Below are 11,929 nucleotides of genomic sequence, written 5' to 3' on the forward strand. Positions count from 1 at the left end.
CAACCTAGATCCCCAGAAACCATCCCTAGCAACAGTGGTTCCAAGGGATGGTTTCTCAGTTCCTCGGGTACCAAAAACCTAAATGCGTTGTTTCGTATCACCAGAATGAACAAGTTAAATGCTCTCCTTTGGTTCTCAACATTGTCATCTCCTGGTTTGTTTTTGGTCTTATGTTGGGGGTCCGACAACTCCTTTTAAGGGGCCTCAGATAAACAGACTAAGCAAGGGGGTGTCAAAATGTCAAAGCAACATAAAATAGCCCCCCCAATTTCCACCTAGCATCTTAGAATCCATTAGTGCTCCACACCCAAGCATTGGTGGTGGTAGTGCACCGTGTTGGTTTGCAAACCGCCAATAAACTCAACAAAAGAAGAAGAAGACTCATTGAGACCGAGCCAACTTTATTGGCAATTCAAGAACAACAAAATAACAATATTGATAATACAATCCAAACATAAAAGACATACACAAAATACACAGTAAACCATAAAGACACTGGGGAAAAAAAAAAAATTGAAAAACAAAAAGAACAAGAACAAGAGGTTACATGTACTCTAGGGGTTTTCGTTAAGCTTCCAATCGTTAACAAAATTATAGAATTTTATACTATTTTCTTCTTCATAAATTTAAGTGATTGAAAGAATAGACAAAGCTCTTTGTGAAAAATGTTGAAGTTTGGTTTGGTCTTCATATTTATTTTTCTGAATGGAAAAACTTTCCCATCATTAATAAACATTCAAATTTAAAAATTGCAGTTAATCATCTATAGCTACGTATACCAAATAAGACACTCTCTTTGTCCAGAGAGAGGATTTGGTCCATCTCAAACATTATGGTACTGCTATAACGGACTAATGCAGCAGGTGGCAGCAAAGCACCAATAAGGATGCCAGCTGGCCGTAGGAGAAGAAGGTGGCGGTAATGCTCCATAGAAGCTGGTTGCGAACCGCCGTTAAACACGAAGAAGAAGAAGAAGACGACGACGACGGAAGTTGTGCTCTGTGTGCATAATTTAACTTTTAAAACAGGTTTTAAAGTGTCATTGTGTTGACGTACATGTGCTGAGGTTTTAGTAACTGTTCAAACATTTGCTTTTTGGTTTTCTAATCGTGATTTAAAGAAGAAACAAAATATCGTGCTTTGGTGATGTTCGTTTGTTTCTTCCTGACTGCGGCTCTGAGTTCAGGTAAAAGTTTTAAAACTTCATCTGTTTTTCTTCATTTGCTCACTGTCCAGGTTATAAATACAGAAATGTTCCTAAACTGGTGGAAGCCTAAGTTATTTCAAGTTTAAATGACGATAAATCATTTTTTCAGAGACGGTTAAGTCTGTACTTCCGGGTTTGTTTGTTTGTTTGTTTGTTTAATTATTTATTATTTGCGAAAAAAACAAACAAAACTTATTTTATTTTTTATGTTACCAGTCCGTTTTTCTGCTGTTATTTTCCAGTAAAGTGTTCTGTGATTATATTTCACTCAGTGGTTTTCCATATATTTTTCTAAGCCTTGTTTTGAAGGCATTTCTTGGTACGTGACCCAAAAAAGTGTCTAAATGTAACACAAAACTTATTTCATTGGTTAGAGGTCGAAAAAACAAAGAAAATGAAACCAAGATTGTTAAATTTGGTTGAGAAACAATAAAGATAAAGAGTCATTCATCTTCATTGTTTTTCCACTTGAATGAGCCAAAAGCTGACAGGAAAATTTACCATATCCTCCTTATTTCTCAAGATATTGAATGAAATTTGTCCTGTTGATGGCTGGAGGTCACATGTGGACTCAAACAGAAGTGTGTGCATATCACACTTTTGGTGGTGTAAAATCTACTGTTGGTATCAGCAGTCTCTCTCCTTGTCCAGGTTCTTCAGGCTCAAGTGCAGAGCCTCTTCCGTGGAGAGGAGGACTTGACAGCCACCTGTGTACAGGCGGAGGAGGTTCTGGATGGTGAGGTGTGTGCAGCAAGTCTGCAGGCTGAACAGACTCTGAAAGAGAGACTAGGGGAGCTAGCCAGCCTCGGCCTCCCATGCCAGCCAGAGGAGAACGACCAACTGGACCTCATGATGGAAACCGATGGGCTGAGGAAGTCCATCCACAACCTGGGGACCATTGTGACAACCAGGTCAGAGCAAGAATGAGATTCAAGTTCTGTGACTCAGATGTTCTCATATCAGTACCTCGAGAGTAGAACTCAGAACCTCAATACTAGAGCCTGACTAATATATCAGTTAGCCATCATATCAGCCAATAAAGCCTGCCACAAACATATCGTATTGTTATTTTTGCTTATGTGAAAACTTTTATTTTATAAAAACAAGGATGCAGAAAAACACTTTGACTGTTGGAAATTGTGTCATTATGTAGTTTCTCGAATTGCGGTCTATACAATGCTGCCAAGCATAGCTGGGACCCCAGCACCCCTTGGTCACATTATCTACAAGAGACAGTGGCAAAGTGACCAACTGCTATTCATTTTCTACCAGAGTGGGTATTTTACAGTTAGAAGTGGTCACTATGTCATCAGGTAGCTGGGTCCAAAATATATGAGAAGCTATTTTATGCAAATATTAAGCGATGCGATATGGCGACTGCCAATCTGAGTGAAAGCAGCGTGACAGCAGTGTGACATGCATTGGTTGGCTATGTTTATCACAATTTAAAGCCTCAAATTTGTGTCACAAGGGTTTGGTAACAAATTCTTAGGAATCATAAACATTTTTTAGAAATATTGGTAGATATATCTACCAATAGAGCATGAAATTATGTGAATAATTGGTAATGTTATTCTTTTTAATGCCTTGACGTCACAGGCTTTACACTCTGGCCTTTTAAACATCATACAATATGTAGTACTGCCCTCTAACTCAACCCTCTTCTTCTTCTTCAGTGCTGTGGCAAGCCAAAGTGAGGCCATGGGTGCAGGCCTGGAGCAGTGCATTGTGGGATATCCTTCCTCTGTTACTATAGTGACCAGGGATAAAACAGGTGGCGCTTGCAAGAGTGGCAACGCGATTCTGTCAGCAGAGGTACATATAGGCCCAAATTTAGTTCTACAAGCAAGCATTATACTTCAACAAACAGTGGTCACCATGGTGCCCCCCAACCTCAGCTTTGGAATGGAAAAACTGATAAACAAGCTAATTTCAAGCTACACATAACTTCAAAACCACATATATGTTGTCTGTTATATGTTTGCTCTTGACATATAAGGATCTGAATGGTTTTGCATCCACTTATCTTTCAGAACCTGGCAAGCCTTATGTGCCTGCTCATAATAGGAAGTTATGATGATGGTGGGATGTAGAGCTTTTGCTTATGGTACCCCTAGTTTGTGGAACATCCTGCCTATGGATATTAGAATGTTCATAATCTTCAATCTCAATTATTCATCCAGGTATTCACACCAGATGGCAGCATAGTCGATGGCGAAATACTTGACCACAAAAATGGAACTTATGAGTTTGTGTATACGGTGCCAAAAGAAGGTGATTTCTCATTGGCTCTCCGTCTGTATGACCAACACATCAAAGGAAGTCCCTTCAGACTGACCGTCACCAGAGCTTCAGAAGTCGAGGTAATCATGACATTCAAGAAACAAGAACAATATTCTTCAGAACATGTCTAATGGCTGAAGCTTCTTTCATTGCTGTCTCTTCAGGTGTCTCCATCCACCACAACAGCCACCAACTCAGCAGCCAATGCCACTCCATCCACGGGCTCCTCTGAAGGGGCTAAGAGACGAGGGAAGTCCCCCGGACAGAAGAAGAAGGGCTCCAAGAGGGCCAGCAGTGCTCTGGGTACCCCTCGACGCAAAACCCAAACCCAATAGAAGATGACCTCATCTTTAGGATTGGTGAGAAAATCTGAGAAAAAATACTTTAAATAAAATGTATCAATGTTGCAAAATTGTTTGTCTTGACTAGAGGTGGACCTGGTCCAAAATATTCTTGAAGATAATCAGACCCAACCTCAAAAGAATATGAACCCAAGATGTTTGAACATTGAAGTATCATGTTGAAAAAAGAGCTGAGACAAAATGTGAGACTCTTGATTTACACGCCTATCATCACCTATGATCATGAACTTGTGCAAGCGGCGGAAATTAGATTCCTCAAAAGGATACAGCTGAGGTGGTTCGGCATGAGGTGAGGATGCCATTGGCCATCTCCCTAGGGAGGTCTTCCAGGCACATCCAACTGGGGCGAGACCCTAGGGAAACCCCAGGACACACTGGCAGGATTATATCACCCAGTTGTCTTAGGAACACCCCAGCATCCTCCAGGAAGCATTATAGGACTTGGTTAAGGATAGGGAACTATGGATTGAGCTTCTTGGTCTCCTGCCCCCACGACCTGGACATGAATAAGCAAAAGAAAATGAATGAATGAATGAGCTTTGAGCAACACTGAGTCCAATAACCTCAAATAAAACACGTTTTGGGACCAGGCAGATTCAAATGCTCACTGAGGCATCTTTGAAGAGGCCAATTGTCATAAGAATGTGATAATTATATTTATGTAGATTTCTGCTAAAATCTGACTAAAATGGGAAACATAAGATTGGCAGCATGCCATTTTTTATTTTGCTACTCTATCATCTCTAGGAACAAAGGGGAGGAACAAAGGAGAGTTTACCAACCTTCAAGGAGTGGCTGCTTCCCCTAATGACAGAATTATAATTGCTGACAGCAACAACCAGTGTGTACAGGTAAAAAACATGCACAGTTGTACTTTTATAGAGGTCTTCACACTCTGAAACTTCAAAGGTTCACCACAAAATCACGTTTTAGTCACTGTAACATGAGGACATCTTAAGAAACTGTGAACATCTTTTGAAAAGGCATCACTGAGGTTTAGAAATTGAAGATATTTCCTGCAGAATTTCATTTTTGTCTCTCACTTTGTCGCACCAATCCAGATTTTTTCCAACCAGGGTGAGTTTAAGAGTAGATTTGGAGTACGGGGGCGGTCTCCAGGGCAATTGCAACGGCCTACAGGTGTGGCTGTACATCCCAGTGGTGACATCATCATTGCTGACTATGATAACAAGTGGGTCAGCATCTTCTCCTGTGAGGGAAAATTCAAGGTAGGCATATCTTTGAACATGGTTCTGTTGTTACAGTGTGTAAATAGTCGATGGACAGTTGCAACACTTGCTGGTGATCTTTTCCATCCATCAGGCAAAGCTTGGCTCTGGTAGGCTGATGGGACCAAAGGGCGTGTCCGTGGATCAGAATGGTCATGTGATTGTAGTGGACAACAAGGCGTGTACCGTCTTCATCTTCCAGCTCACCGGAAAACTCATTACTAAGTTTGGTAAACGAGGCAATGGCGACAAACAGTTTGCAGGTACCACGCACATGTATGACTTTGGTTTCAACGCTGAGATAACTTAGATGCCCAATCACAAACTAAAATTTGTTGACTAGTCATGTGACATTGTCCGGTTTTATAAGGTTCTAATCCACTGAAATATAAACTGGTCACAGAGAAAGTCAGTTGTAAGACAAGCAATTTATGCAAATACCAATGAGTGACAAATTAAATAAATAGTTTCTTCGTAAGGTGTTTGGCCATCAAGTGAACAGCTTCAATGCAACTTGGCATTGACTCTACAAGTGTCTAGAACTCGAGTGATAGAGCACCATTCTTCCGAAAGACCTTCACTCAACTGGTGCTGATGGTGGTGGAAAGCACTGTCAAACTTGCAAGTCCATAATCTCAAATAGGTGTCAAGAAAAACCTGAAATTGCTGTAGCAAATAACAGGTTCAGTTTCTATCCTCTGGTTCTTCAGGTCCACATTTTGCAGCAGTGAACAAGAACAACGAGATAATTGTGACCGATTTCCACAACCATTCCGTCAAGGTACTGACCGGAGCATTTATGTGCTTCATTGTGTTGCCTCCAGAATGTTTTTTCTTGACAACATACTATCACTTGTTATACCTCAAAAGGGCACAAGAATGACACATGCTACTCTATCTTCTTGTCTTGGTAGGTTTTTACTCTGGAGGGAGAGCTCGTGTTAAAGTTTGGCTCTAATGGTGAGGGAAATGGCCAGTTCAATGCTCCCACTGGTGTCGCTGTGGACATTAACGGAAACATCATTGTAGCTGACTGGGGCAACAGCAGAATACAGGTACTCTTTCATTAATTATTCAGAAAATCCTAAACTGTAGTGGTGTTTGTCAACTCAAGAGATTTTTGCTAGATATTCAGTTGTTCAGTTCTTCTTGTCCTGGTGATTCCAAGGCCATTCAAGGCCATGTTTTCTTGGGAATTTTATGTTACTGTAAATGGCATTGGTGTCCTTGGACAAGACATTTCATCTGCATTGTCTCAGTCCTCCTGGGTGTAATGGATACCAGCCTTGGTTGGGGAAGTAACCTGCATCAGTCTAGCATCCCATCCAGGGAGAAGTGTAGACTGTCTGTCATGCACTTCATCCCATAGAATCTGGGGATAAGCACCACCACCAATGGGCCTATATAGGATTTATTTACTCTCCAAACATGATTAATAATCTCTGTCTAACTTTTCCAGGTGTTTGACGGCAGTGGTTCCTTCCTGTCCTACATCAACCACTTCAGCGGATCCTCTCTATGGTCCACAGGGACTGGCTCTGACCTCAGATGGCACGTCGTCGTTGCAGATTCTGGAAACCACTGTTTCAAAGTCTATCGCTACCATACAATGATGAGGATGGGCGGAGAGAAGGTGGAGAGTCTGGAGAGCTGGTCATAGAAGGAGATATGGTGCACAATACCACAGTATTGGAATTATTGCATGAACATCTGCCTGTAATTCTAGACAGAAACAACTAACAAAGAAGACTTGAACCAACACTACATCACGAGAACAACTATGGAAAACTGAATTTGGATTTCCAAATTGACGTCATTCATGGAACAAGTCAGGTTGTGAGAAAAGTGAACTGGGGTTTAGAGGGTACAGACTTTGGAGCCATAACCTTTTAAATGCCAAAGCTACACAATGTGTTGGAAAATGGAAGGTGATACTTGCAAACATTGCAGAGTGAAAAGTTGGACTGATGACATTCTCCCAATTGGGATACAGTAATGGGGAAGAGAAGATTAAAAACAATCATACACCAATGGATTAAAGATGTCAAATTCTGGGAACTATCCTTTTCTTCCAGTCTACCTTTGATAGAACAGTGAAACAATGAATGAAGAAGAGAACAGAAGGGTACATGGTGAAGAAAAAAGTCTTAAATGATGGTTGAAGAGATCAAAGATGGTGTGACTGAAGAAATACAGGTTGGTGTTTTTGAAGTGAATAGCCGAGTGACTGCAGGTTTTTTAATGTTCTGCCTTCTCGTGTTGTATGTAAGAGACAAAATAATGGCAATGAGCTAAAACAAGTTGTGTCTTGGTCTGACATTATTTGAACATCTGAGTGTGTAAAAGATTCGTACGGATGCTGTTCCGTACAGCGTTTACATTTAGAAGAAGACAAATTGTAACAGTAAGTGTAATGTAACTCAAAATGCCATCTCTCACCAGCTAGTAGCTAACATTAACTACCAAATGTTAATGTACTAAGATTGAAACAACCTGAGCTCACACCAAGTTTGTGATGGTATCACGAAAAGTGATTTAATCTATTAGTTTGTGAGACTGTCACGAAATATAGTAGATTTTCGTTTGGGTTATTCAGCGACGGGTAACCATGTCATGAAATGTAATACATTTCGTGACGGTATCATAAAAAAAAAAGTGAGACTGGGCTGGTTTGAAACTCGGACACAAGTAGAAAACTATTATTGTATTGTGAAGATATGAGGAATCAATGTATAAAAGAGGATGGTCACAACATTTAGAATTAAACCCCAAAATTTGTATTGACACTCAAAGTCCAAAATGGTTGATGGCTGCTAGCTAGTTGTGTCACATGATTATTTGCTACAGGAACATAAATATCTTAAAAGAGATCACGGTGGTTTACAGGCATTTTAACAAATAATAAGCAGGACTAACACATTTCTTTAAAATAATTAGTTAATTTTTTCTGGGTTGTGATTAAACCAGCTACTTAGCACAGATCTTTTGCTACAACAGCTAGCCAAGCTAGCTAGCTTGGCTAGTATGTTGCCTGTTTGCAGTGGCGCTTTACAATAGCTGCCTTTGCAAAAAGATTAATTTTGCCAGTATATGTTAATTGATTCCTGATTATCCACTGGCCCAGTTTCTGCTTTTGCAAAATAATTTAAATGAACTTTCTTTTAGCGAGTAAATTCCAACACAGAATAATTGCAATTGAAATTTCATGTAAATTCCGACTGTGACAAGCCAGTTTAAAAGAAAAAGAAAAACACTAATGAATTAAAAAAAAAATAATTGGGGGGTTATACTTTATACAGGCTTAAAACCTTTTGAATGTAACTTGAATGAAGATGGTGCGTTTTCTAAATTTACCTTTGGAATGACCACTTTTAACCCATTGTCATTGTATGTCTGAATAGAGAATGCCTTTTTGGGATATGTTTATTTTCTTTTTTTTTAGTGAGTAGATTCATCCTTAAAAATGATTGCTTGTCTTGGTTTAAAATGATTGATTGGCATACAAAGAATATAACTTCCTATGAAAGTTTTGGTTTGATTGTTATATTTTTCCTGAAAAATTTGTTGGAACAAGAAAATCTATGAATTATCCTATATATTTGTGGAAAAATACATTTAATAATGCCATCTTCAAATAAATCAGTATATATGAAATGAGTAATACTTCTTGATTTTGCTAAGTAAAGATTTCAGAATGAAAATCTCCAGTGTTCTGACTAATAATCAGTGATTAAGATGCTTTAATAGTTGCTGTTGCTTGCTGTACATTTCCACTTATTCCACCAAGTCAGAAAAAAGATACCTCATTGTTCTAGAAGCATGCTACTGTATTATATACTTGTTAATATGAAAATAGCACTCCTGTTTTTATTTTCTTGTTTAAATTTTATTTCACGTTAAAAAACGGATGCTAATTACCATAGCATTGCAGCAAATAACACGAAACAAGTGTGAAACTGCAAAGAATTTCAGATTAGTCTTGGAAATCAACAATTACATGAAAATGCAAACATTATCCATGGCAAATCCTTAAAAAATACAAGCAAGAGGGTCATTTTTGTTACTTTCATTAGCTCCCACAGAGTTTGCATGGAGAAAGTACAGTGGACAACGGTTCCAAATTAAAACACACCACAAAATATAGAAAACACTTATACAAATATTACATACAAATATAATCTGCAGCACACATAATTTAATCTGACAACACATCTGAGGGAAAATTCACATAACACATGTAAAAACAGACACATTGCAAGTAGATACAACAAAGTGGAAGTACTACCAATGCAAAAAGAGGTTTGTGCCTGGAGGACTTTTACTGACAGTTTGATGTATCAATGCTTTATCTTTGGGCTGTAACTCCTACCTACGTGGTTGACAGAGCTGAGTAAGTTTATAAAGGATTATTAGTCAAGCAAGTGAGGTTAATAATTCATTTATTATATGGCTATATATATATATATATATATATATATATATATATATATATATATATATATATATATATATATATATATATATAAACACGCAAACTTACGGTATCGCCCGAATATGAAAGCTGCTGACGGTTTTGGGTCTCGTAGTCACCTTGTGTCATCTCCGTGAAGAATTTTCTTAAAAGATGTTCAGGTTAGCTGGTAAGCTTTCAATCTGTGTGTTTATTCCGATGATGTTTTGATATTTATGGTGTGTGTTCATGTCCGAGTTGGTTTTTCTAATTGTGTTTTTAGCTTTCTGGTTTGTAACAAATATGATCCGCGATCCGGACCAATTGTCATAGTAGTGCTCTGATATGGGAAAATATCAGACCGAAAATCGAGCCAATGAGTGCACACGTAGTGTCATACCCATATAATAATATATTTTACGAGGTCTGTCAATAAAGTATAGGTCCTTTTTATTTTTTTCAAAAACTATATGGATTTCATTCATATGTTTTTACGTCAGACATGCTTGAACTCTCCTGCGCATGCGTGAGTTTTTCCACGCCTGTCGGTGACGTCATTCGCCTGTGAGCACTCCTTGTGGGAGGAGTCGTCCAGCCCCTCGTCGGAATTCCTTTGTCTGAGAAGTTGCTGAGAGACTGGCGCTTTGTTTGATCAAAATTTTTTCTAAACCTGTGAGGCACATCGAAGTGGACACGGTTCGAAAAATTAAGCTGGTTTTCAGTGAAAATTTTAACAGCTGATGAGAGATTTTGAGGTGATACTGTCGCTTTAAGGACTTCCCACGGAGCGAGACGTCGCGCAGCGCTCCCAGGCGCCGTCGTCAGCCTGTTTCAAGCTGAAAACCTCCACATTTCAGGCTGTATTGATCCAGGACGTTGTGAGAGAACAGAGAAGTTTCAGAAGAAGTCGGTTTCAGCATTTTATCCAGATATTCCACTGTTAAAGGAGATTTTTTTTAATGAAAGACGTGCGGACGGGTCCGCGCGTCGGGACGAAGCCGGCGCGGTGCGGCGGCACAGGAAAAACACCTCCGTGTTGATAACCATTTGTAAAATCCAGGCGGCTTTTGATGGCTTTCAGTGGGAGTGAGTATATGAGAAATTCCGTGGGAAGTCCTTAAAGCGACAGTATCACCTCAAAATCTCTCATCAGCCATTAAAATTTTCACCTAAAACCAGCTTAATTTTTCGAACCGTGTCCACTTTGATGTGCCTCACAGGTTTAGAAAAAATTTTGATCAAACAAAGCGCCAGTCTCTCAGCAACTTCTCAGACAAAGGAATTCCGACGAGGGGCTGGACGACTCCTCCCACAAGGAGTGTTCACAGGCGAATGACGTCACCGACAGGCGTGGAAAAACTCACGCATGGGTACGAGGGTTCAAGCATGTCTGACGTAAAAACATATGAATGAAATCCATATAGTTTTTGAAAAAAATAAAAAGGACCTATACTTTATTGACAGCCTTCGTATTAGTGATTTTAATCTGAAGTTAGTTGTCATTTATTGACTGTATTGAACAGTGTCCTTTAGGCGGAAACCTCTTTTTGTGTTATTAGTAGTTTGTGTTGATGCAACTACTTATTGTACACTTGATGCAGGTGTTTGTTTATTTGTTTGTTTTGGATCTGTAAGCATTTTCTTTATTTGCTAGAGTTGTCTTTATTTGGAAGTGTTGTCGCCTCTATCGGCCACCATAAGGGTGATTTCCATTGCTCTCTGTCAGTCTTTATTGTTGCAGCAATACAAAAAGAAAAAGAAAAAATAACAGCAACAAACACATTCTGTGTTCATAATTCTATTATTAGGAAAGTGTCTAATTTATATTTATGTATTTTTGTCTGTATTTATTTATTTAATTTATTTGCCACATTTTTTGCATTTGGCCATTTAACAGTTTCTCTCTGAACGGTTGATTGTTTTCCACCATGTGCATTGAAATTCTTAAGTGCCCATTACACTTCATTTTTGTACATTTCAACTCATGTTTTATCTTAATATAACTCTTTTTGTTTTGTGCGTGCAGAGATGATAACTTGTTCCCACATGCTAACGTTTACTCAATATACTGACCTTGTGGCTGTGAATACAGCACTTAAAAAAAAAAAAACTTAAATAATATTGAAGTACCAACATTATAAACCATGAGCTGCGACTGTCCTGGATGTTTTTATTTTGAAATGTCAACATAATCTGTTGTGGAAAGATGATGTTAGCAATGAGCTAACAAAGTAGATGGTTTCTACTGTAATGCTAACGATAGCATAACAGCTATCAACAAGCTGAAGTTATCTTCAAATAAAAAGTCATAGATAAAAAAGAAAACTGTACTTTATTTGTAGCATTACATGGTGTTTTTTCAAATTTACACTTGCAGCTACCTTGGAAAATGTCAACA

General features: G+C 38.8%; 1 protein-coding gene across 1 annotated transcript; it reads left to right on the forward strand.

Annotated features, from left to right (window-relative positions):
• Window positions 1-1,819: 1,819 nt before the first annotated feature.
• LOC117505422 (tripartite motif-containing protein 2-like) lies at window positions 1,820-6,782 on the forward strand (the record flags this gene model as incomplete). Its single annotated transcript, XM_034165067.1, is given in 11 exon segments — window positions 1,820-2,118; window positions 2,884-3,022; window positions 3,391-3,570; window positions 3,655-3,810; window positions 3,813-3,849; window positions 4,600-4,703; window positions 4,914-5,081; window positions 5,176-5,344; window positions 5,792-5,862; window positions 5,996-6,136; window positions 6,541-6,782. Coding segments are annotated over 11 exon segments (1,665 nt in total), but the record flags the coding sequence as incomplete, so codon positions are not given.
• Between the last annotated feature and the right edge of the window lie 5,147 nt (window positions 6,783-11,929).

Source organism: Thalassophryne amazonica, chromosome 23 (assembly GCF_902500255.1).
Source record: "Thalassophryne amazonica chromosome 23, fThaAma1.1, whole genome shotgun sequence".
Taxonomy (NCBI): domain Eukaryota; kingdom Metazoa; phylum Chordata; class Actinopteri; order Batrachoidiformes; family Batrachoididae; genus Thalassophryne; species Thalassophryne amazonica.